The sequence below is a fragment of the Schistosoma haematobium genome, chromosome 1, assembly GCF_000699445.3.
Source record: "Schistosoma haematobium chromosome 1, whole genome shotgun sequence".
Classification (NCBI taxonomy): Eukaryota; Metazoa; Platyhelminthes; class Trematoda; order Strigeidida; family Schistosomatidae; genus Schistosoma; species Schistosoma haematobium.
The window spans coordinates 60,937,874-60,964,863 of NC_067196.1; the positions used below are offsets into that span (position 1 = coordinate 60,937,874).

General features: G+C 34.0%; 1 protein-coding gene across 1 annotated transcript in view; it reads left to right on the forward strand.

Moving 5' to 3' along the window:
- Nucleotides 1–376: 376 nt before the first annotated feature.
- The window catches only part of TLN1_1 (Talin-1), a 125,122-nt gene continuing 98,508 nt past the window's right edge, over nucleotides 377–26,990 (forward strand). Inside the window, exons 1-3 of the mRNA XM_051209256.1 lie at nucleotides 377–421; nucleotides 15,183–15,337; nucleotides 24,230–24,327. Of these exons, the coding sequence (XP_051074697.1) occupies nucleotides 420–421; nucleotides 15,183–15,337; nucleotides 24,230–24,327 (255 nt within the window). The 5' untranslated portion in view covers nucleotides 377–419. The remainder of the gene's footprint in view (nucleotides 422–15,182; nucleotides 15,338–24,229; nucleotides 24,328–26,990) is intronic.

Sequence of the window (26,990 nt, forward strand, 5' to 3'; positions counted from 1 at the left end):
CACTAGATTTAGACATCTCGGAGGACATATCAGGCGAGTAGAAAAGCCAAGAACGAACAAAATACCTGTGGCATACAGGTTTTCACACCGAGTCATCAATACACAGAACCTGTTATCAGAAGCAATAGTGTCCGAACCTTGAATTGACCCATTCAAGAGAAGGCCAGATACCCATAGAAGTATACTAGAACAGGAATAACAGCCTGCAGTCATTTCTACACAAATCTGAATCTGAAATAGTTTGGGGATTAATAAGCTTTCCATTGTTACTAAGAAGCAAATATAATCGTTCCATTTTAGTTTTGTGATAAATTCCATCTCTTGCTTACGTAACAGTTATTTTGCGTCAGTAAAGGATTTATTGTTCTACGAATCCAAACGCGGCTTGTATGAACAATAACTGCTGATTTCGGTGTTTGATGTATGGTTTGACCCGATAATTTTGGTTATTTATTCTTTTTCTTATGCTTATAGATTTTTAACACATTTTACGCTGGTTGGGTTTTTAAATCTTATATGTTTTTTCTCAATTTTCAATGAAATACGAGTATTTCGCATATCTGATGTAATTTTGTTGTTTGGTTTGCCATGTATGTTTTGGCTTGAGAAAAGTTGTTCCGATGGTAGAACGTGGAAGCTTTGGCTCTATGGCTATCTCCAACGTTTCGTCACTATTAAGTGAATACTAACTACTTCCTTATAAATCGTGTTCATCCCTATCTTGGATAAATTTTGGGGTTTCCCCCAAAGTCGTAAAAAATATGGTAGTTTCTCCCAAAGTTTAGCAAAAACCACAACGTGTTATAAGATTCCGGGGAAATATTGGGGAAAACCCTTGATTTACCCAAAACTTTGGGGATTTTCCCCAGACCTCGGGAAATTTTAGGGGTTTTGTGCCATTTCCCAAAAGTTTTCTATGGCGGTTACTCCGAAATTCCCCCAAACAGGACAAGATTTTCCTCGAAATAGGGAGATAAACCTCAACGTGCTATGCTTATTATCTTTTCAAAAACCTTGGGATAATAACGCATAAAAAATGAATAAAACCTAGAAGAAAGCAGTAATCCTTCGTTACTTTCTTCTATTGCGGCCAAAGTTTCATAAGTTGATCACTGTCATGGTCGAGCAATAGAGTTTAGTTTGAAAATGATTTGCACCTCCTGTTGTTCTATAAACGCAAAAGAGAGGTAGATCTGCTGATGACCTAAAGCTTTATAGTCGGGAAATATCATAACCCGACAGGTGACTTTGACTGAGATATTTACTCCCTATCAACTATCATTTGTTTGGTGACAGTTTATTCATCGTTTATTTATAGCAGATAACAACGTTTCAACTGATAAAGATGACTTGGTTTTAAAATAGCCCTATTAATTGACAATATTATATTTTATGAGATAGTTTAATAAATAAAAACCAGTTTGGTATTTGTCTACATGTTCATCCCACAAGTTGTGGATCGTGGTTTTTGTCTGGGAGTTGACAACCTTGTACTAGTCTATCTAATCCCAATTATTTATATCTAAATCAAACGTCCTGTTGTTTAGAAATTCAGAATTCTCACCATTAGGTAGTTCTTCAAAAAAAAGGTTGTTTCTTTTCGTTTGGCCAGTGTGTTTGGCATACTTGGTTCATCCTGGTGTTTCGCTCACAAAATCTGCGAAAGTCAACGTTTCCAGTTGATTAGATCATTAAGAAAGTAAATTCTAGAAGTAGCTAAGCATTAAAATGATTGGTTAAAAGGCCTATGAGTGAACTACCATTCTTGACACAGCTGAAAACATGTTTGAGTAAAGTAAACAAAATAACTGAATGAAACAAAAAGAGCGCATTAATTCAGTCGTTTTGGTAGTTATTTGCTACCTTTAACAGACCATTCGTCCTAGTGGTATATTGATAATTACTAATAGGTGTTCATTAAAGTATTTTGGATTTTTCTTGGGGCGGGGTGATGAAACCTACATAAGAATGCATCTTTTTCGCCGAGAAATCTTCGGTCTTCCGGCAGTACTTGTCACTGGGAAGCGTACCAATGAAGTGTACTAATTTAAAAGCTCTTGAAAAATTATGTCTGAGCTTCAAGATTGGGTTGCATTGACACCCGAACTAATGATGGGGAGTGAAGTAATTGAGCGTGCCGATCGCTTCACTTATCTTGGAAGTCTCATCAGCCCTTGTGGTCTGGTGTGTGACGAAATCTCAGCAGGGATACAGAAGGCTCGACTAGCTTTTACCAACTTGCGTCATTTATGGCGTAGGCGAGATATCTGTCTATCAACCAAAGGACGGGTAATATAATATCTAAAATACTAGCCTCGATAATTATCAGACGCCTGACTAAGACTCGTGAACTGCAAACACGAGAGAACCAAGCTGGCTTTAGACCTGGTCGTGGCTGCATCGACCACATATTCACCATTCGTCAGATTCTAGAACACAGGCATACTTATCGGCGTCCGACAATGGTGGTCTTTCTCGACTTAAAAGCAGCATTTGACTCGGTAGACCGCGAGATTCTGTGGCAGTGTCTGTCATTGAAAGGCGTACCCCAGAAGTACATAAACCTTGTAAAGGCTCTTTACTCGAACACTACTAGTCGAGTCAGGGCTTATGGCGAACTGTCATCTACTTTTGCAACCTCAAGTGGTGTCCGTCAAGGCTGTCCACTTTCTCCATTTTTGTTTAACTTCATCATAGATTTACTGATGGAAATAACTTTCTCGTCGACTGAATTCTTGGGTATTGATCTCCTACCAGGAGGTCCACTTATCGACTTAGAATACGCAGATGATATAGTCCTGCTTGGTGAAGACGCTGACAAAATGCAGAGTCTTCTGGTAGCACTGAGCAACAATGCCAGGATGTTTGGAATGCGCTTCTCTCCCTCTAAATGCAAGTTGTTGCTTCAGGACTGGTCTGCGTTAACACCTGAACTAAGGATAGGGAGTGAAGTAGTCGAACGCGTTGACAACTTCACTTATCTTGGAAGTCTGATCAGCCCTAATGGGCTGGTATCAAACGAAATCTCAGCACGGATTCGAAAAGCTCGATTGGCTTTTGCCAACTTGCGTCACCTATGGCGAAGGCGAGATATCCGTCTATCAATAAAAGGACGAGTATACTGCGCGGCAGTCCGTTCTGTTTTAATTTACGGCAGCGAAACATGGCCATTACGAGTAGAAGACACTCGTAAGCTATTAGTATTTGACCACAGATGCCTTAGAAATATTGCTGGCGTCTGTTGGGATCACCGGGTAAGTAATAGTGAGGTCAGACGCAGAGTATTAGGGAATGATGGTAAATCAGTCGATGAGGTTATGAATCTTCATCGACTGAGATGGTTGGGCCACGTGTTACGTATGCGTGAACACCGATTACCACGACGTGCAATGCTATCCGGTATTGGAAATGGTTGGAAGAAAGTTAGGGTTGGCCAAACCAAAACGTGGCATCAGTGCTTGAAGTCACTAACTTCTAGTCTGAGCCATGTTGGTAGATGCAGACTACTTGGTTAGGGTCCGCGTGACTATCGTAACCAATGGTTGGAGACTCTTGGTGACATGGCTCAGAATCGATCACAATGGCGTCGGTGTATACACTCCCTGTCTTCCCTTCAACTAAGAGATTAAAATCGCTTCATATCTTTCTTTCTACGAACCAATTCTTTCTTCTTGTACTATATCTCTATATGCAATCTTTCTCTTACATATTACTACCTTTGACCTAACCACTGCTATGGATCCGGTGTTCATCTTGTTGTGCTGATGCGGTATGGCAACCTGGACCGATGCACATATGTGCCTGGTCCTACGTTGTAGCTGACTGACTGACTGACAAAGGACGGGTTTACTGCGTAGCAGTTCGTTCCGTCCTACTTTATGGCAGTGAAACATGGCCGGTAAGAGTAGAGGATATCCGTAGGTTACTAGTATTTGATCATAGGTGTCTTCAAAAAATTGCTCGTATATCATGGGACTATCGAGTAAGTAACGCAGTTGTTAGAAAACGGGTACTAGGTAAGGATGGGAAATCGATTGATGTAGTGGTGAAACTTCATCAGTTGAGATGGCTTGGACACGTGTTACGTATGCCCAACCACCGACTGCCTCGGCGTGTGATGTTCAGTGGTATAGGAGTAGGTTGGAAGAAAGCTAGGGGCGGTCAAACCAAAACATGGCACAAATCCATGAAGTCACTGACAAGTGAACTGAGTCATGTTGGTAGGTGTAGACTACGTGGTTGGGGACCATGAGATGATAGCAACCGATGGTTAGAGACCCTGAATGACATGTCTCAAAATCGTTTGCAATGGCGCAGGTGCATACACTCTTTGTGTTCTCCCAAATTTTGATCTCCTTATTCCTCCTTGTCTCTTTTTTTTCTTCCCAAATTTATTTCACTGTATTATACTCTTTAAATGGCATCTCCAAACACTAATTTTCCTGATTACTACTTATACTCTTACTACCTCTACCACTACGGGATTTGATTCGACTACTGCATCTCTGTGCTAATGTGGTGTGGCAACTCGAACTGATGTACGTACGTACGAAGTTCTACGTTGTTACTGACTGACTGACTGACTGACTGACTGACTGAAGTTTTGTTCTAGTTGACACTTGCCGATAATGTGTTTACAAACTAATTACTATATACTCTATAACGCTCACCCACCTAACAAAAGGGAAGATGTTTGAAAATACTACATATCAGATATTTGAAAGGGATGTTTATCCTCACATCTCTATGAAGACCAAGACTACTTGTTACTTATTGGTTAGTCTTATACTCACTGGCTGTCTAAACAAACAGAAGTAAAACTGTTCGTAGTAAAACTTTTTTTGTCGTATCAGACTCTGCATTTTGTGGGTTTCTGTTCTTAATCTATTTTTTATGACATAGTCAGCCAGTCATCGGCAAAGTCACACCATATAAGTGCAGAGAGATAGAATTGCTAAGAAAAATTCCAGGGTGTCACTCGTAGTGGGAAAGACTATACATAGAAATATTATTCGGTAAGGATTGAATGTGCGAAATAAAATGTGTGCGCTAATTTTAAAACTCAAAATATAAGAAGAGACAAAGTGAATGTATCTGGGCCGTTGTGACCGATTTAGAGCCATGTCACCAAGCATCTCCAACCATTGGTTGAGCTAATCGCATGCATTCCAACCAGTTAGTCTGCACCTTTCAGCATTTCTCAGTCTGATGATTTTATGGACTGATTTCAATTTTTGACTCGGTTGCCTCTAGCCTTCTTCCAACATACTTCAACACCAGTGAACATCACACGTCAAGGTAGGGGGTGGCTGGAAATACGAAATATTTTTCCCAACCACCTCACTTGGTCAATATTCACTACCTCATCAACCGATTTTACATCTTTACTCACGATTTTGTGTCTGCTTCACCACCACTCACTCGGGGTCCCGCACACGAGAAATGCTTCGAAGAGGTCCTTAATCAAATATTAGTAATCTAAGAATGTCCTCTATTTTCAGAGGTCACGTCTCATAGCCTCAGAGTAAAACAGGGATAACTGCTGCACAGTAAACTCATCCTTTGGTTGACAGACAGGGATCTCACCCTTTTCACATGTTTTTTGATATGGCTTCTATCTGCATTCTAGAGCTACTATCAAAAGTGTACGCTCATTAAAACTTATCTTTAAACTTAATTGCGATAAATATGGCAAGTGTACTCACTTTTCCATGGTTGTCTTTAAATTTTGCAAGCCCAAAGTCCCCTTTTTTCTTCTGTATCCGTGGATTGTTTGCCATGGAACTTAAAATATTCGAGTTACGAAAACGTGTAGTTTGTAACCCATTCAGGAATCATTCTCTTAGATGATTGGTCAATGCCTTATTGGAGGTTGTTACGTCAACAGAAGTGAATTATAATCACACACATTCATCTCTAAATCCTGATATTTAAAACAAATAATGATAAACCTTATCTCCCTGTTGTATACAGATCATACAATAACCACACATTTCCAGAATATTCTTTACCTATATAATTTACTTTTTACATATTTATTTCTATTAAATATTATCATGTGTTGATCAAAAATCCAATCACAGTCTCCACGTTAGACTGAAGTTTCTCGATCGATGGAAAAACTGTGGACATATGTGGGGCAGTTTTGTCTTTTCATCTGAGTCTCCATTCATGAACTTCGTTGACTTATGGGATCCAACTTCGAAGTATCTGTCACTTTACGGAACTCATTTCTCTCTTATGAACCGACATAATTGCCTACGAAGTTCTATATTATTCCAGATCCCTGACAGTCTAAAATGCTTATTTCAAAGTAACATATACCTATCCCTTAGTTTATTGAATTAAACGATTCAGAAACTTCCACTTATAAATGCTTTACTGGTTTCACATCGTATCTCATAACTTTGGAAATCTATTTTCCATAAAATTGTTGATTTTATTCTCTCAAAGCATAGATTTATTTTGGTTAACTGCTTAAAAATACAGATATAGCGTCGATAATCAATAAATATTGGTTTAAGCAAAACGGTAACTGATGTATGATTACATAGTTTCATTTACTTTTTTTCGTATATCTCAATAGGCAGGTTAACTCATCTTAGTCTAAATGTTATTTGCTCAGTTTTAGCATTTCGTATTCCACTGCATTTTCAAGTTTCTACGCCTATCATACCAATATTTGAATTTCTTATTCATTATGCCGTGGACTTTTCCTGTCGGGTGAGCTAAGGTTACATGATAATGACTGACAAATTTATTTACCTATTTATTTTGGAGTTGATAATGGTGTTGCTAGAGTCTCTAGGTGCTAATTTAACAAAATTTGTTTGCATGTTTATTTGTAAACTATCCTGTACACTGCATGTTATGGACTGTTCATAAATACAGTTAATCATGCATATTTATATCATCTGTGTATGGTGACTGATTTCTTACTCATTCAGAATTTCTTTTACTTCGTTGCACATAATTCTGTAATCTACGTTTGCATAAATTGTACCAGTTATTGTTGTTATTAGTATTATATTTAATGATATTTTGTGACTATTTAGTTTCCTGTGTTGTTGAGGCTAATCATCCCACAGAATCTGTTGCTTTTTGCTTTTAAACTATCTACTTGTTTCAACTAACGAATTTGACCAATTTGGTTTAAATGCGATTTCTAATATGTCTTAACAAAACTGACCAATATTTAATTGTTAGTTATTATTATTTGGTTGAATTTAGGTAGGGTTGGAAACAAGATTGAAAACACAACTTATTTATGGCTGACATTTGTTGTTAGAAATTTTTTAAATATCGTAGCTAAATTAATAAAGTTCGTAATAATGGTTTCGTATTTTTATTCGTCTAATACAATATATATCGGAATTCCCTTGTAGTGTCATTATTTCAACTCTGTTATTTCAATATATTTCGCATTTTAGATGGGCATTTTGATCAATTTAGATTCACAAATGAGTATATGCTTATTTTGGAAAAAAATACTTTTTAAACATGACTATATTTTTTGACTAATAAAAAACCGAATACAACTGATATCTGTTTGTTTTTTAAATATCAGAAAACTATGGATATGAAACTGCTTTTTTATGGCACTTAAAAAGATCTATGCACTGTAAATGTTGTGAATAAAAACATAACACAGGTTACCTTCAATCAATTACTTTGTGTGGATTATTCAGTATTGAGGAAAATCATTCGTAGCCAGGGAATTTTTCAGCATTACTCAATGACTCTGTTTTCAATCTCAATTTGATTGGTCAGTTCTTATCCATTGCTTTGGTACAACCAATATTAAATAACACAATGTTTAGTTCAATAACCGCATAAATGCTGATCAGTAGCACTAACCAGTAAAAAAATGACATTGTCCTATCAATTAAAGTTAATACTGATACCTACAACACTTGTTTCGTGAACTACAAACGAATTCCATACAACTAATAATGCTTCAATAATCTGGTAGTAGCTAATGAATACTAACTTGGTAATAATAAATAATTTGGCTTCTGTGAGATTCTGTGTTGAACTGTTGCTCAAAATAATTGATAAATTTGAACAATGCGATAAGAATACGAAGGTTATCAGAATTATGTGATATATTTCGAACAATCTAATCACACATATACTTGTTAAGGGATTATATATGAAAAATAAAAGGTCAATTAGACAAATTAAGAACTAAGAGGAAACAAAGACAACGTGAAAACCACTCTGGATAACAGATCAGTATTAGCAGGGTAGGTTAAGCATAAGAATAAATTATTTTTAAACACATAAAGAGGGTTTTAGTTTTCTTATAGCCAAGGTTTCAGTAAGCATTAGTATACGTGTACATGTTTCCGCACATACATGTAAATTGATGGATACAATGGGATGTGACATAATAATTTACATGCTGCTTGGGTTTTTCCTGAAACATGGACCTTGATTTTTCGATAATGATGAGTTGGGCTGTATAAAATTTCCTATTATTGGCTAATTTAAATCTTCGTTTCAACATGAGACTGTTTGAGTCACCTCTGAGTGATAGGTTAATATAGACTAGTTTTTCGGGTAACAAACACGTAGTAGGTCCATCCATATTGCTACCTTTCCAAGGATTCATAAACTTCAGTGAACAACCGCTATTCACCAATGTTTCAGTCATAAGCTTTGGGTTTCCCACAATAGTATCACTAGTACAAATACGATTGCTCCTATTAAGTTATCCCTCTACTGATCTCCGTTTGTACTGGATTGGACAGTGACTATGGAGACTAAGATATTGCACTGTCCATGTCGGGTTTTATATCATCTAGCATGGTTTTCACATTATTTTCTTGATTATCTTTGTTTCTCCTTATCTTTCAATTTGTCTAATTGACCTTTTGTTTTTCATATATAATGTCTTAACAAGTATATGTGTGGTCAGATTGTTCAAAATATATTATGCAAATATATCGCATAATTCTTATAACCTTCGTCTTCTCACCGTATTATCTCAACTGTATTTATTTCCAAAATCTTAAATATATAGGCTTGTCTATGCGATGATTTTCTATCCTAAATTTTTTTAAAACTTATTATGTGTAGTATAGATAGTAATCAGTTTGGTTGTTAACTAGTTTCTTAAACCTAGTGGCAAAATAAAATTTTTGAACAAACCAGTGAACAAATCCAACCAATTTTTGGTTGTGTCTGCTAATCGATACATTTATCGATTTAAAGTACAGAGATCTTCCCCAAATCTTTGGTAGTTATTAATTCAATGTAATTCACTTATTAAGTGCAAGTTTATGTATTTAGCTTTAAATCCCAATTTGTGTTAATGACACTACTACGCTCAGACCGAAATAGGTGACAGTGTTATAACTCGCGATCTATAAACTGAAGGTCGAGTTTGGAATTAAATCCTCAATCTCCATCAAAAAAATACGTGTTACAGCAAAAAATTTCGTCCTTTGATGTAAGCTGTTCTCTGTTAATTCCACTTATGATACACATGAATATTAATATCTAAAATTTATTACAATAATTTTTTTCATCTAAATATCATTGTAAAATGTTATAAAATAAATCATCAAAAGAGAATTTTTCTATTTAAAACTTTTGACAGCTAACTCTTTTAACTTGTAGGTTACTGCCCCACATTCATAGATACTTCCATATACTAAAAATTGACTGATATCTCATAATTAATAAAAAATCGAAACTGTTATCGTTTTTCTGAGAGTATAATTTTTAATCATTCCTTCGTCAAACATGTATCATTGTATTTCTCTATGTGTGCATTTTTAGTGTTTGGTCATCTACATTAAATGTAACAACTATGAAATAAGTAAATTATGTATAGTAATCATTGTGTTCAGTTTGCATTTTCAACATTACAAAGCATATTTCTATTTTTTTAATTAAATATATTGTAGGGCAATAATACTATAATTGATCTATTATCAATTATTTCTTTTTATACCTGTGCCAATTTATAAATCTGAATTTATTTCAGTTTATAATTTTATTAAATTTCTAACTAAAATATACTGTTTATACATACTTTAAAAAAAAAAATTTCTTTGCCGAAATTATGTTTATATCAATTTTTAACTAAATGTTTTTATAAGCAATGATGGATAGTGGCTAACAGTGGAATCCAGGACGCGCGTTTCGTCCTATTTGGGACTCGTCAGCTGGATGTACCTGCATCTCAGAGTTGATATTCACCTTGGGACTCAAACCCCAGTACCATTCGCTTCAAACGCCACCGCGTTATCCACTCAGCTACTGAGTCCCAGAGTGAACCTCAAATCTGAGATGCAGGTACATCCAGCTGACGAGTCCCAAATAGGACGAAACGCGCGTCCTGGATTCCACTGTTAGCCACTATCCATCATTGCTTACAAAAAGCTTGTGAATTAAGGCAATATCGAGGCATACGCACAGTATGCACATATGCCAATAACAAACTGATCAATTGCAGTCCTAAACCTCAATGGAAGATACAAGCCAAACAATACCAAGTGAATTTAAATGTTTTTATTTTTTGTTAATAGGAATGCCCATTGATTTACTTTAATTCTTGTTAGGTTAGTAAATATCAATAGATGATTGTCCGATGTAATACTGAGGAAAAGTTGACATTCTAAGAATCTCACTGAAAATTCTATCTAGTTCGTTTTTTTTCTCATTTCAAATTGTAATCGAAACTGATGTTTACTTGCATTATGATAAATATTTATCTATTAATCAGTTCATTCATTTAATTAATTTTTTGTTAACTAGAAAAATATTGTTTCTACCTAGTTATCTTGAATGTTATCTTAATTGATGAAAATTTGTTATGTTTTAATTATTCTATCGAAAATGGATTGGAAAAGCAAATAAAACACTAATGGTATGTAAATAGAATAGATTGATATTTCAGAAATTATTTCATCTTCTCATTCACTCGTTCAACCTTTTATCATAAAATCAAATGTTCTAAAGTCAATGTGTACGAAGGTTTTTAATTCTTTATGTTCGTGGCGTATATAAGGCTAGTAACCATTGTGTACTTTCATTCAACACTGGCTCAATGGGATGTGCCACGTTAAAATCAACTAATATTACAATAAAGATTTTCAACGTTCTCAACGTATCATTTATTTATCATGAATGGTTTTAAGTGCCATTGATATCGCTTCAGACGTACACTTTTACTGTGATTTAGTATCAAGAATAATGTTGAAGTTTAAAAATGATTGGTTGATATACATCTAGACATATATTTGTATAAATACACAAATACATAAACACACATATCCCTAGTTTCAGTCGGATTTGACTATTCATATTGGTTGGCTAAATTGTTTAGTTTTCAATTTGTTTATATTTCGATCAATATCTCTACTGTTAACCAAGAGGAGAAATAAGCATATATATATATATATATATATATATATATATATATATATATATATATATAGTCGATTACATGTAATCCTTTGATGGTTGGTAAGACGTACTCTTCAATGAAGATTTGTGTGTGTGTTGTATGTCTTACTGTAGGAAATATAACAAAAGCTAATGCGTATACTGATTTTCATCTTTAATGTATGTATATTATCATGTATCCCATGAACATGTTTCATAATTTCAGAAATTACTAATCATTTTAAAACTATAAACAACGTAGGATTTGGCATGTATATTTGTGGACCTAAGTTGGCACATCTTAATCTGCACAATGGAAGGAAATTAGTAACAGCTGTTTGAATTATACTAAGGGAAATTAAACATAGAGAACAGAGTTCTAGATAACATTGAAATTCAGGATATCGTAGAAAATAAATATCATTGCTTCTGGATCCTTTTGACAAATTTTGAACTATGCTACTTCAGTTCTCTAACCACTGGTCACAACTATGACTTAAAACCTAACTAGATAATCTACACAGTTCCAACCAACAGTCAATAACTTCATGAACTGATTTTTTGTCTTGATGTCACAGCTTTCTTCCAACCTACTGAGTGATGATTATACTGTTTGTATACAATCTTTCTGATAAAATGAGTTTATGAGAGTTAGATAACAAAAATTTGCATTACTGTACTTACCGTTATCTTGAGCATATATGCCTCAGTCAGTCAGCTACAACGTAGGACCAGGCACACATATGCATCAGTCCAAGTTGCCACACCTCATTAGCACAACAAGATGAACACGAAATTCATAGAAATAGTTACTTCAGTGGTAGTGATATATAAAAGATTGAGTGTACAGGAAGAAAGAATTAATTAGTAGAAATAAGGATATAAAGCAATTTTAACCTCATGGTTCAAGGGAAGACAAAGAGTGTATACACCTACACCATTGTGATCGATTCTGAGTCATGTCACCCAGAGTCTCCATCCATTGGTGTGTAAATATATATTCAACTAATAAACTCCAGGTAGAGAAGGCACCGCCTATTAATTTCTATAATTATCACTAGACATCCTGAAATCAATCAGATTAAGCTTATGATTTTATCTGAAATTTTTACATTTATTCAGTTAACTGAAAATATTTTATTTTCTCCGAAACAATGAATGTTTTATTTCACTTTTGAATTGTATTACATTTAGTACTCTCAAAAAATGTATACATAATTATCCCTTCCGGTCATTCACATAGGAAATCTTTGTTTCTGCACAACCTCAAAATATCGGAATCTTTTTAATGGTTAATGAAATCAAATCACTATTTTACAGAGTACAATACTGCCTAAAATAAATAATGTGAAAGCATGAGAATTGATTAAACTACTTTTGTGATTGACAAACAGTACAACTGTCTCAATAACTCCTTAGCTAAATTATACCTGATCATTTCTAAACAAATCTTACTGATGAGCCGTATTGTTCAATATATGTTATTAATAAAACCCACTTGGTATAAATCTGTTTACAAAAATATTTTCATTATGGTTAGCGTGTTTTCAGAAAGCAGTAATCTAATGCTTGAATTGAAAGCTTGGTCTTTCATCTGAGTCTTCTTTTCTATAAAAAAATAATAAAAGTAAAACTCATGTCAGATGCAGGTTTGTTTACTTGGTTCTAGTTTATAGCTAGTCATACTATCCTTTTCGTCAAAGCGAATTAAGTACGGCAAGATTAACATCTACGACCGTGCGACTAAAAAGTACGGTCTTTAATCACTACGTTAACGCTCCACTTAGGAAGTGTATGGTTCATGAGAAAGAATATGTAATGACCATATATGGGTTAATTTCTGCTTGCATTTCATGTGATATTGTAAGAAAAAAAGCTGTAATTAAAATTCGCGTAATTCTTTGTCTAGGATCTGGTAGTTCCGTCTTTTGTGAGTTGGATATTGTGTCAACTGCAAGAAACATTACATTGAATGGTGTTCGTCCACTTCGTGTACGCATACACAAAAACAGACTAGCGATAGAACGAAACTATATGTTACCAATAATATCAGTGGAGGTAGACAAACACAGATATGAGATCTATTGGATGTCATAAGAATGCCAGGGAATCTCCTGAACCATGACATTCAGACTGATCATTAATCAATAAACACAACAACAGATCCATTTAGTCAATTCATACAAGAACTATCAATTAACTGTATCAGAGGTCAACCGAATTAGATAGTTGATAGACATGAAAGAGTGATTGAAGATAACAATATGTAAGAACAATTAATCTAAAATAAGATAATCAGAATGAAGTGATTTAACACTTGTAGAATAACCTTCACTTCTATATATAGATGTAGACGCTAATAATAATATACAAAATGTCAGTAAAGGTTTTACACTAAAAAAAACCCTCATCTAACTCAAAGGATAAGATATTCATAGTTGAAATCATGAGTCAATTGAAACTAGACCACCATGGAAAACCTGGAAGCACTGGAGAGCCGTTTCGTTCTAGTATGGGACTCCTCAGAAGGACGACATGGCCATCTAGTGATTCCAGGTTTTCCATGGTGGTCTAGTTTCAAATGACTCATGATTTCAACTATTAAAATGACTAAAATCTCCACAAAACTCCTTCTAAAAATAAAATATCACCAAAAAACATGCAGTTAAGTTATAAATTTCTATCATTTCAAAAAATATTTCTCCCTAATAATATTTTGATTTTATCAAAAATATTTAGTATTTTCTAATTTTAACAATGTCATATATTTTCTTAGTTTCTTTCATTAAACAATTCAATGTAAAATATATATTTATAACTTAATCTTAATTCATATTATTATTGTTGTTGCATAAGTGTTTAACATTTTGCATGATTGTTTAAAGAAAAATTTTTCTTTATTTTTTTGGAAGAAATAATTTAATTAACAATTTCTTGCATGATGAACTAATTAAAATTCTTTTGATTTTTTTTATTTGTTTATTATTTCAATTGATCACTTACCTGAACGTTTCATTTTATAACTGGGTATTTTTTTTTGTTTGTTTGTTTGTTCCTAGTTGATGCATTTTAAATTTATTTTCATGTACTTGTATCAATTCATTTAATTTAATATTACTTATTATTATTACTATTAGTAATAGTAGTAGTAGTGGTGAACAAGAACACGAGTGGGCACAATCAAATATATTTGGCATAAAATTACAGAGCATCTCATGAAAATCTGAGAACCATATAGTAAATAGTTAATTTGTAAAATATTAATCCATCGTCTCAAACTTCACTGTTTCTTTTGCAAATATCAGTCGATTGTCTCAGATTTCATTGTTCATGCGTTTTCATACCGATTACGTTCCGTTTCCGTTCTTTCCTTATCGATCTTCTGCTGAAATACATTTTATGTCTGACCACCGTTATATACTACTTATGTACTACGAATATAAGTGACCCACACCACAGCAGTAGTAAGAGTTTGTAATTCCCCATTGTTAATATGAAAAATTATAATTAATCAGTTTTTTAATTCTGCATCTTGAGCGAATTCCCTCAATTTAGCATTATATTATAAGTTTTAATATATTGTATGTGGCTAACAGTGTGAATATCAACACTGACATGGAATTAGATTTAGCTAACTATATTCCAAGTAGGATGATATACTCATCTTGGATTCTACTGCTTTCTATATGTAAAGTATACTGGAAAATGTTTTTGTATGTTCACATTTTATTCATATAATAATAGTCATTGTAATTTAAAATTTCTGTTTTCTTTTTATATCTTAGGTCTATGTTAGGTGATAGTCGTTCACTAGTACTAAGAGTTCATTTACCTAAAGCTGGCATTACTAAAACAACTGCTTTCGATGCTCAAATGACTGTAGGTCAAGCATGTGAACGTATTCGAGCACAAGTACGTGAATCAGATCAAACAGATGGTGGTAAGTAGTAATAAATTCGATTTTTGTTTTTCTTTATTTATTTCATTTCTTTCTTCAACGTGTTGCTTATATCAGTTACTGTGGGATTTCATGTAAAGATTAGATTTTTTAAAAATATCTTTAAATGGAAAAATGTATATTATCTGTGTATGTATTTACTTCTCTTTTTTATGCTTCTTGAAATATTCGTTATTTGTGAACTCTTGGTATAGTTTTACAGGTCATCTATCTATTTTTATTTTAAAGCACTATTCATTACTGAAATAATTGATAATGTACTTGGAACTAAGGAAAGTTAAGAATTGTATTGTGCTTAGAAGGGTTAATTATCCCATCATTTTCAGTTTCATTGTAGATTTAAGTATGATCATGCTAAGACACAACATAAATAACAATAAGTTGTGAATCTCAATAATCCATCGTAAAGCAGGAACGGACAAAAACTCACCAGATCATGAATTTTATTACTTGGGGAAAAATGCTGTAACGGATGTTGTTATTTTTTCTATAAAAAGGTTATCTTTTAAGTGGAAAACGTTTTTAAGGCGTACTTCTATGCACTGACTAATCATTTTAGCTATTCTTATAAAAATTGTATGACACCGAGGCAATCAAAATTAGTGGTCTCGATAAACTAGGTAAGTGATATATATATATAACTTTTTTAAAGGCTACATTAACATGTAAAGTGTTAAATGGTTTTTGAAGCCGTCTACTTTCTTATCCAATGGTATTGTATGTTAATTTGTTCTGTCTTCTAACTCATCCCCTTAAAATATGTTTTGTGCGTGGTGTCATACAGAATTTCCGAAAATCTATCATGTATGTACAGCGTAATATTTTTATTTGCATTGTTACTGATGTACAGCACTGTTGTACGTTTATTTCTGTTCATAAATTAAACTTATATATTGGTTACTTTCATTATTATTCACTTTGGAAGTAGGCATTTATCTGTTATAGGACCTTTTAACTAACCTAGTCAAAGTAAGCCCATGATTTTTTCTTTATACCGTTGGTCTAATTAAATCATTCTCTTTAACTGCCACTTATAAAAATTACAAAATTTGTTCCCTACTGAATTAAATTCATTATTAGAAAAAGCTAAGTGCTTTATAGTCCGTCTGGTCTGTCTATCTATCCTCTATCTGTTGTCTATCACTTTATGATCTCTGACCGAATTCTTTTGTATGACTAATTTATTCATTCTAAAACATTTGATGTACTTGAAGTTCAAACCAATTTTCGTCTTATTGACTTTCTTCCTCTTTTATTATCTCTGATAATTTTAATCGAATTCGAAACCATATCAACAACAAGAAGATGATATCAGTATAGCCTTTTCAAGTTCGTTGAAGATCATGACGTGATCAATTTTAAACCACCATTGAAAACCTGGGAGCACTAGTCGGCCGTTTCGTCCTAGTATGGAACTACTCAGCCCTGCGCATCTACGATCCCGCACACGGGAATCGAACCTAGAACCTTCCGTCTCGCATGAACGCTTAACCCCTAGACCAGTATACTGGCATCCAACGGTGTCAATTTCTAGCTTTACTCAGCCCATGATATTACGCGACCATCCTCCATTGTCGTCGGTAACTGGGTGAGACTATAATTTATGGACGAGCCAGTCAGAAACGCTTGAGCGATCTCAAGTCCACAGCACCTATTTCAGTACCCTATGCTCATGTACGATTGGTTTGCAGAGTATTTTAAAGACGTTATAATTGAGCGGCCATAACAAGTGGGATTACCAATCAAATGACTCCTGGACTTGGTGCAGACTATCGTAATGATGTTGTCTATCGATGTAACATTATGTTGAAGGAAAACGTCTGCTAGAACGAAAACTTTTTTCGCTCGATCCTGATTGAGACTAAGACACTATGATAAGTGCTTCAAACTGGATAATAAAGGCATCAGTAACACTGGCTGCAACCTTTGCAGATGTTACTGAAACTTCGGCAGTTCATTAGTATGAATGTTGTAGAGGTATGTGTGCAACAAAAATGGAAAGCTTGCGTGAGTCGTTTGGAGGAGTTGGGAGAATCATAGAAATAGATAAAACCGTTGTTAGAAAACGAAAATTCAGTAGAGGACGAAGTGTTGAAGAAGACTTGGTAAGTAACACTTCCATAAATATACTTAAGAGGTCCTTGGTATATACGATAGATCATCTCAAAAAACACCATCCCAACGCATTAGAAACCGACAAGCTACAACTATAATACCAATTATACGAGAGTATGTGCAGCCGGGAACCACAATATACACGGATGACTGGAGGGCGTATCGATGCTTACATAGACTTGGTTACGTGCATCGTGTCGTTGTCCACCAGCGGCATTTTGTAGACCCCACTACTGGAGTACACACAAGTAATATAGAACCATTGTGGCTGACGCCAAAAGAATTTTCACGACTTTATCATGGCTCCAGAGGTCGACTATAATAGGACAACATGGTTGAGTCCCTGTATCGTATACCATTTGATTTCAGAACTTCAGAGCGTCTTTCTAGCCTTAAAAAGTTTTCAAACCATGTTAAAAAAGTGTATCCACTATAAGCTTTTGATTTTGTATAATATCTTCTTACTCTATACCGACTGTTCCCTGATTTGCTGAAATTCCCCAAGGTCACTTAAGATTCGTTCGAAGGTCGTCCATGAATTATGGTCTTACCAGTAACTATCTTACCTTTGACACGTTTGAAGTCCATTGACCACGGCTTCTCACTAGAACTCCGATAAGTACTTCTCAAAGCTAGTCATTAGTAATCACATGATAATTATCAGTATAAGGTTGTGGAGATTGTTTAGTTTTTTCGGGACCGAAGGTCCTCGGTTCGAGTCCCGAGTACGGGGTCGTGGATGCCCTCTGCTGAGTTTCATATTAGAACGAAACAGCCTTCTAGTTCTTCCAGGTTCTTAATAGTGGTCTAAAACTGATTGGTTCAGGATCTCAATAAATAAATTCACCAAACACTACCGAGCTTATTGTTATTCATTAACAGAAGATATAAAACGACGAAAAAAGGATGATAATTAAACCTCAATTTATTTAACGACTTAGTTAAAATTGGTTTTCCTCTTCATGTCGGAGAACACAGTTATGATTGAGTCATTTTATTTTTACTAGGTAGACAGGTGGTCACTCTACAGAAAATAATGAGACTACTCCACAGAAAGTACAAGTGAATCAATATCAAGTTCTATAGCTTTAGGAATTCTTAAAGAAATTACGTGAATATTTAAGAGTTTTATCATAACTATTGGAGTTTCTATGTTCAAAGAGAAATTAATGAAAGCTAGCTCTAGCCTACAACACATCACTTTATATTGTGTCAGTATGAGATTATTGTACTATAATAATTTTTATGCATTTAAATCGATAAATAAGAAAGCCGTGAATGTACTAGAAAAGTACTCACAAAACATTCTGATAATTATCTTCAACTATCAGTTAACATGATTAAATAATCGTAATATCATCAAAATAAGCCATTTTTCTTAAAAAGTATTTAATAGTATAATACTATTAGGAGTGAAGGGGAGATGCCAGATAGATATTTTCCTATTATCGATTATTGGTGTTACTATGGAAAAAAGTAGTTTTGTATGGACGTAAATTATGCTTTCATATACCTAAATTGTATATGACGTGAGTGATCTGGTTTAGAATCAGTTGCATTTACTCTTCCTCTAGATCTTTTCAGTCCCGGTATTCCTTCATGTATACCTATTCATTTCATCTTGTTGAACCATATCTTCTTTGTTTAGTCTATTATTATTATTATTTCAACCCTTGCTCTTCATCTTTGTTAATTTCACCTCGTCATGAGGTTGTGGTATGGCAATCTGGGCTAACGTACACTCATACCAAGCCCTACGTTGATCATGACTGAACAGCCGAAATGGCGATATAGTGTCTAGCAAAAATCAGATTGTTCGTACAAAGCCCTACTAAAGGAATATAAAAATACACAACAACTAGCTAGTAAGGAGTCATTTGATGTGACGAAATAATACTTAATTACAGAATATTTGAATAACTAAACTACCACTTAAAGCAATAATAATTATGAGATATAGCTGGTTTTTAGGTCATTCACTGACCCGTGAAATTAAGGTCTGCTTATCAAGTTTAATTGTTGCTTGCCATACCAAACAAATATTTAACTACCACTTATCGATTATTAGTGTTCCTAACGAACAAGAAGTAAAAAAGAAACTATGGAAAATCTTGTGTACTAAATCAAATGTTCAGTAGAATTTTTTGAATTCAACTTTTTATATTTCACTACAAATGCTGTTCATAAGAAACTGAACAATTCAATTAAAAGGGTAAAGATTAAAATATGCTTCTACTCCATTCACTCATTGATTATTTTCTCTAGTCACATATGAAGGTCTATATTTTATTGTTAAAGACTTTTGAATAATCTAAACTCAGTGACCCAGAATTATCTTTTCAACTGATTTCCTTTATTTCATCATCATTTGACTTTTGTTCATTTTCTTTATGCATGCTTTTTTAAAATGTGAAAGCACGAGTCTCCACTAGATCTCTATATTATTCATCTGTTTTTTTGCCCGGGACGATTCATTCTCACCTTTGGTGCATATAATGTACAACAAAACATTCATTTGAAAAACTCAACAACTTCCATACACTTCTATTAGTTGAATTCATTCTCAGTGTTTCTAATGTTGATTCAATGTGTTGTAACCAGTACTTTTGATCATTTTTTCCATTCATCTGATAGTGAATATTGGATATTGAAGTATAACTTCTAATAAAGATTTTTTTTAAGTGGTTGGAGTTATCTAGATTTGCCTGATATGAAAAATTTCAGTGGAGTGCAATCCAACACGGAGAATGAAAGGCATAAATCTATGTAATGAAAGTTAAGGTTCCAAATGAAATTCTTGATAAAGATTAAAGTCCAAATGTCCATCATTCGTCCACTAAATGAATGGAAAGATGGAAGAAAGTGTTGGGTACAATATACTGAAAGGTAAAGTGTTGCAGATAACCCCAGTCCTTTTATCATATCATTAGATTCAAGTTTTTTTTTACTTGAGGGTGAATCTTGTGAGAAAAAAATCTTTGACATTCATTCATGCACAAAGTGGCATCCACAGAGTAATTCAGTTTTTGTGACGTGCAATCTTTGTATCAGTCGACAGCATTTTTCAGCGTACAGATATTTAGCATATTAATTATTATTAATACATACGGCATACATATTAACCTGTCTTATACTTGCTATTCTCTGCGTATGTATATAATACCATATATTACATGCTATCGATCGACTTGTGTAGTTCAAACTATTAGTATCATCTTAACCATAATAATCAAGATATGTTTGAACATGTCTGATTTGTATATGAAATATCTGTGTATATTATAAAGGATTCACGAAAATACATTGAAAACAATTGTCAGTTTTGACCTGATATCCAGCTACATAATTTCTTATTTGTTCCAGTATTCTGTAATAAAAGTTATAGATAAACATATATATATATATAAGTGGTTGGAACTGTTTAATCTGCCTACGTTTTCACAAATAATTGTGTACAGATGTTAATTTCATACATACATCTGTCACTCTCACACTAAGTTATTGGTACTTTCATTCCAAAATAAAAACTTCTGCATTAAACCATTTTTTTTTACATTCTACTGTCTCAGTTTTATCCCATAAATGTGATGCTACACACACGCACACACAGTATTGGTTGTAGATAAATAGGGAATTTATCATCTCTGTAAAACAGAAAGAAAGAAAGAAACATGAATAAAGTCAATTTGATGATGCAGGGGTCCAGTTTTGTTACAAGAAAAACGATGTATTGCGGTTCTCAGTTAGCCTACCATACTTGCGATTTAAGGGACGAATAAACTACTCTAATAAGAACACTCCTATTGCGGACTCAATAACTGCAGCTGCCACACAGGACTTCAAAGATTAGTCTGTAGCACAGGAAGAAGTTGGAGTGTAAGAAAAACTTGATATTCGAGCAGAATAGCTTGAAATCGTATAACTCAGTATGTATAGTAGCAAAAGGATCACGTTCGAGCGTACAGATAGTTAGTGGACCCAAAATAATGACAGTTGATTAGAAAAGTGCGAAGCCGACACAGAAAAATGAAATAGAAAAAAACACTCATGGTTATTGTTACTATCATGACTTTGACTAGTGAAAATTGAGTAAATCCATGATTGACTTCCCAAGTTTTCCATTGATTTTTACGTTTACATTAGACGAAATTTTGAGTGACCCATTTCAAATATTTTGTAGGCAGTCCCATAAAAATCCCAGTATCTAACACCTCAATTATAATAATGATATCGTCCTTTCCCTAGTTTGTCGTTACATTTTTTACATATAGACCTACAATAATATTTTTTGGAATTCGGAGTTGGATATACCTATGTTTAGCTAATTTAGTGAAATGACACTGATTTAATTAAACAGTCATTTAGATACTTTCACTTCAGTACTTTTGGATATAAATGATGGTATACTGATGTGTGGGCGAGGAAAATAATGATTGGTTGTTTACCTAGTCAGACTAGTAGATAGTCTGATAGATATTAAATGTATGATACATTTTCTTACCCTTATTATTCTTATTGTTGTTGATTGTTGGCGTGGGTATTGTGCAGCATTTATCGGTTGCCGTTGGTGACGTGTATCTCACTCCTGACATGATTAAACTCAACTAGTTATACGGCTTCTCACTGTAATTGTGAGAATCGCCTCTCGAAGTTAGGTACTAGTAACCTAATGGTGACTATTTTTGAGTATATTTTGTGGTGTTATACAAATAATTAGTGTTTAATCTATCAACTTATTCATCTAACTATTAACTCATGCATTCATAAAAAATCCCTTATTTCTTTGACTTGGATTTCTTGTCACTATAACAAAAGATCATACGATTATGAGATAATCAAAGAAAGAGTTTGTAAGTCAAGATAGTGCAAGTGTTTCATGTTGTGTTACATTCTCTGAGCTGGATAATTCAATCCCAAATCTGATATTATCTTTTCTAGACAAAACACTATCAACAATACAAACACCAACCAAACGAGCTTAACTCAATTTTGTGATAAATAATGTGACGTAAAGAAAAAAAAGAAGCAGATCGATAACTCTATCTACTTATGGTGTTACTTCTTTATATTATAATCTAATGTTACATATGGCTATAAAAGAATATAATAGGCTCACTGATATAGGAAATAAATGTCATATTTTGTTGGTTAAGAGGATGATTATAGTTACTATACTTTGTTTTCAATGTACTAAACAACATTTCTCTATTATGTGTATATTTGTTTTTATATTTTGTGTGTGTGTACCTTCCTATTGTATGGGAAAAATATTTACAATTTGGCGTATTGAGATTTAGATGGTGGTTGGAGGCAGTCAACAGGAAACCCTGGACCCGGGTTTCGTGCTACTTGGCACTCGTCAGCAAGGTGTACCTGTAATCTTGAGGGAACTGGTGCTCCCTGGCGGATTCGATCTCGTGTCACCCAGTTTCACAGTCAGAGATGTTACCACTGAGCTATCCGAGCCGTGACTAACCTCCTGTAGGACTGAGATGTAATCACAATTGATTGATCACTGGGTGGTGATCAATGTCATGCTTGTCTAGTCCTTATTAGTGCAGATCGAATGCTATCGATCATGTTGCAATGTGGCCACCAATCAATTGTGATTACATCTCAGTCCTACAGGAGGTTAGTCACGGCTCGGATAGCTCAGTGGTAACGTCTCTGACTGTGAAACTGGGTGACACGAGATCGAATCCGCCAGGGAGCACCAGTTCCCTCAAGATTACAGGTACACCTTGCTGACGAGTGCCAAGTAGCACGAAACCCGGGTCCAGGGTTTCCTGTTGACTACCTCCAACCACCATCTAAATCTCAATACATAGTGCCCGCAGTGTCGAGTCACCTAGACTGGTGGCCACATTGCAACATGATCGATAGCATTCGATCTGCACTAATAAGGACTAGACAAGCATGACATTGATCACCACCCAGTGATCAATCAATTGTGACAATTTGGCGTACTTATAACAAATAATGAATGTATTCAGTTGTAATCACCATATAAATGCTAATAGTTGTTTTCTCAAGTAAAGTTAAGAGATGTCAATGATTGATAATTCTTCTTCAAAAGTTTATAAAAGTCTAAATTACCGTAAATACGTGTAGTTAATGTATACAATTGATCATTTTAGCAGCAAATTATAGAAGTCAATGTATTTATTTTCTGACTTACTATTCAGTTAGTTAAATGCTGAAAATATTACTAATTTTGACTTATTTTTCAAATCCTGCGAGAATTTCTATATTCTCCATTGATTTCCATGCTTATAACTTAACCTTAAATACACAATTTCTGTCTTATTTATTTTACTGTTCAAGAGTTACGGATTAACGGTAGCTTAGAAATCCCGTTAGAAGTTATCAACGTATTGTTGTATATTAGACACGATTGGTTGCTAAGTATTTCATCTGCATTCCTTAACAAATGATTATTTCCAACTGTTATTATGTTTAGTTTAAAAGATTTCTCTTAATGATGAACATTAGTGAATATTTATCTAACTATCATTATACAAAAAAGAACCGCATTGTAGTAATATCACCTACCATCTTATACCTATATAGGAGGTATTATGAGTAATTTTTCAGATATTTTGAAAATAACAAATATCTCACCATTTCTGTTTTATCGCTTTTTGTATATCAGTATTTGTATTATCCACGATAATAATAATAATAGCAGTAATCGATGTCAGCGTCATATTCTTTTTACTTACTATTATGTTTGATGTTATTTCTGTTATTATTAACTAGCTAAAGACTATGGTTTATTTCTACCACATGAAGATAATAAGAAAGGTTTATGGTTAGATAATTCACGTACTTTGGAGCATTATATTTTAAGAAATGGGGTAAGTTGTTTACGATGAAATGTTAAATAAGGCTTTTGTTTATTTTTGCTATATTTATTCAAATAAATGATTTATTTATATTTTTATTGTGTTTAACTAACTTATGAATTGTATGATACCATCACAATGAATGTATATCGTTTCAGCTTGTATTAGTAGAACTCTTAAGTTGGAATATAACTTCATACATATCATAGTGATAGCTATGACGTCATTACTCAATGACTTCGCATCACTTTCTATACCCATTAGCCTAATATGGACTCGTACCTAATAATTTCGGAAAGATAATATCCTTTAAATCTTTGAGTCAAAATAAATGTGGTTTTCATCTGAAACTTTAATCAATTTGTGATGTAGCGCAACAATAACAACTGTTCAAAGATAAATTACTATGTTGCTCCGAACTTTTCGGTTAAAACATAAACTGATTACTCTTTCTTCAAACTCTTTCACTAGTGAGTATATACGATTCATTATTTAACTAAGTGTTTGGTTAAAATGTTTGGATATTTCGTATCTGATTAAGTAACGGTGTTTTTTTTTTGTTTTCCTTGTAGTGATTTCTTTATTATGAATATTAGAATTTCATTTTTGTGTAGCTATAGGTCAATGATTTCAGATCCAATCATTCTTCACAAACTTCTTTTTGTATAACATGATGGTATCTCGTATACTAAATGCATGACGTCTTTAAAGCACATGAACATTTGTATTTGATGACTAAGTCATATTATTTATTATCACTGTTTCATATCATAATTTATTGTTTGTATATATATGTTTGTTTTTTTTGCTGTTCTTATTCATCATATCAAATTCTTGTATAAATAGCAAATTTTATAATGATAATCTTATCAACACTACAGACTAGAAGTTTCGATTATTATTTAAAACACTGACTATATTCTGACATTTAAAAGAAAAAATATACATTAAGATGTTTCTATTTAAAATGAATAATGTATACTGTAGAAAAGGTTAGCATTCAGTAAAATTAGACAATCACATTAATCGTGAAACATATGTATATTAAATAAGAAAGAATAGTTCAGCGAAGAGTTTTGTTTTCGGCGAATTCAATTTCAAAGCTGTACAATCGCAAATATATATACTTATTTTTACAGGATGATAATAATACTGATAATAAACTTGTTATACATGGTGACAGTGTGAGGTTAAATAAACAAAGGTATTTTAAAAAATTTAAAAACAAGGAAAGTTTAGTAATCGCCTGTTACTCCTCGTGAAGGAGCATAGGCCGCTCACCAGCATTCTCCATCCAACCCTGTCCTGGGCAATCCTTTCCAGCTCCTTCCAGTTGTTGTTCATCCTTTTCATATCTGCTTCTATTATCCGACGTAATGTGTTCCTAGGCCTTCCTCTTTTCCGCTTCCCTTCGGGATTCCAAGTTAGGGCTTGTCTCGTGATGCAGTTTGATGATTTGCGTAATGTATGTCTTATCCATTTCCATCGTCTTTTCCTAATTTCTTCTTCAGCTGGAAGATGATTTGTTCTCTCCCACAAAAGGCTGTTGCTGATGGTATCCGGCCAAGGAATGTTGAGTATCTTGCGTAGACAGCTATTTATAAGTACTTGTACCTTCTTGATGGTGGTTGTTGTAGTTCTCCAAGTTTCAGCTCCATACAGTAGAACTGCCTTGACGTTGGTATTGAAGATTCTCACTTTGATATTAGTTGAAAGTTGTTTTGAGTTCTATATGTTCTTCAATTGTAGGAATGCTGTCCTTGCTTTGCCAATCCTTGACTTTACGTCTGCATCTGAGCCTCCTTGTTCATCGATGATGCTTCCCAGGTATGTGAAGGATTCTACATCTTCCAGAGTTTCGCCATCAAGAGTGATTGGATTGATGTTCTCCGCCTTGAATTTGAGGACCTTGGTTTTCCCCTTGTGTATGCTGAGGCCTACTGATGCATAGACTGCTGCTACACTGGCTCTCTTTATCTGCATTTATTCATTTGTATGCGATAGGAGGGCTAGGTCATCTGCGAAGTCTGAATCGTCTAATTGATTTTGAGTTGTCCATTGTATTCCGTGTTTTCTCTCAGATGTCGAGGTCCTCATACTCCAGTCGACCACCAGAAGAAGGAGGAAGGGAGAGAGTAATCAGCCTTGTCTGACTCCGGTCTTTACTTGGAATGCATCTGTCAGCTGTCGTCCATGCACGACCTTGCATTGTAGTCCGTCGTATGAGTTCCGGATAATATTGACAATCTTCTCAGGAACTCCGTAGTGTCGAAGAAGTTTCCATAATGTCCACTTATCCAAACTGTCAAATGCCTTTTCATAATCAATGAAGTTTATGTATAGTGACGAGTTTCACTCAGCTGATTGTTCGACGATGACCCGTATTGTTGCAATTTGGTCTGTGCACGATCGATCCTTACGGAATCCAGCTTGTTGATCTCGAAGTTGGGCGTCTACTGCATCTTTCATCCGGTTCAGCGACACTCTGTTGAAGACCTTCCCTGGTATTGACACTTCGCTGAACTATTGTTTCTTATTTAATGTCTTAATGGTTGTATTCCGTTTATCTGTATATTTGTATTCCGAAATCTAATCTATTTACATTTTTTTCAAAAGGATAAAAATTGTTTACGTACAATTATCTAATAATATTCTGTTATTTTGTTTTCCGTAAT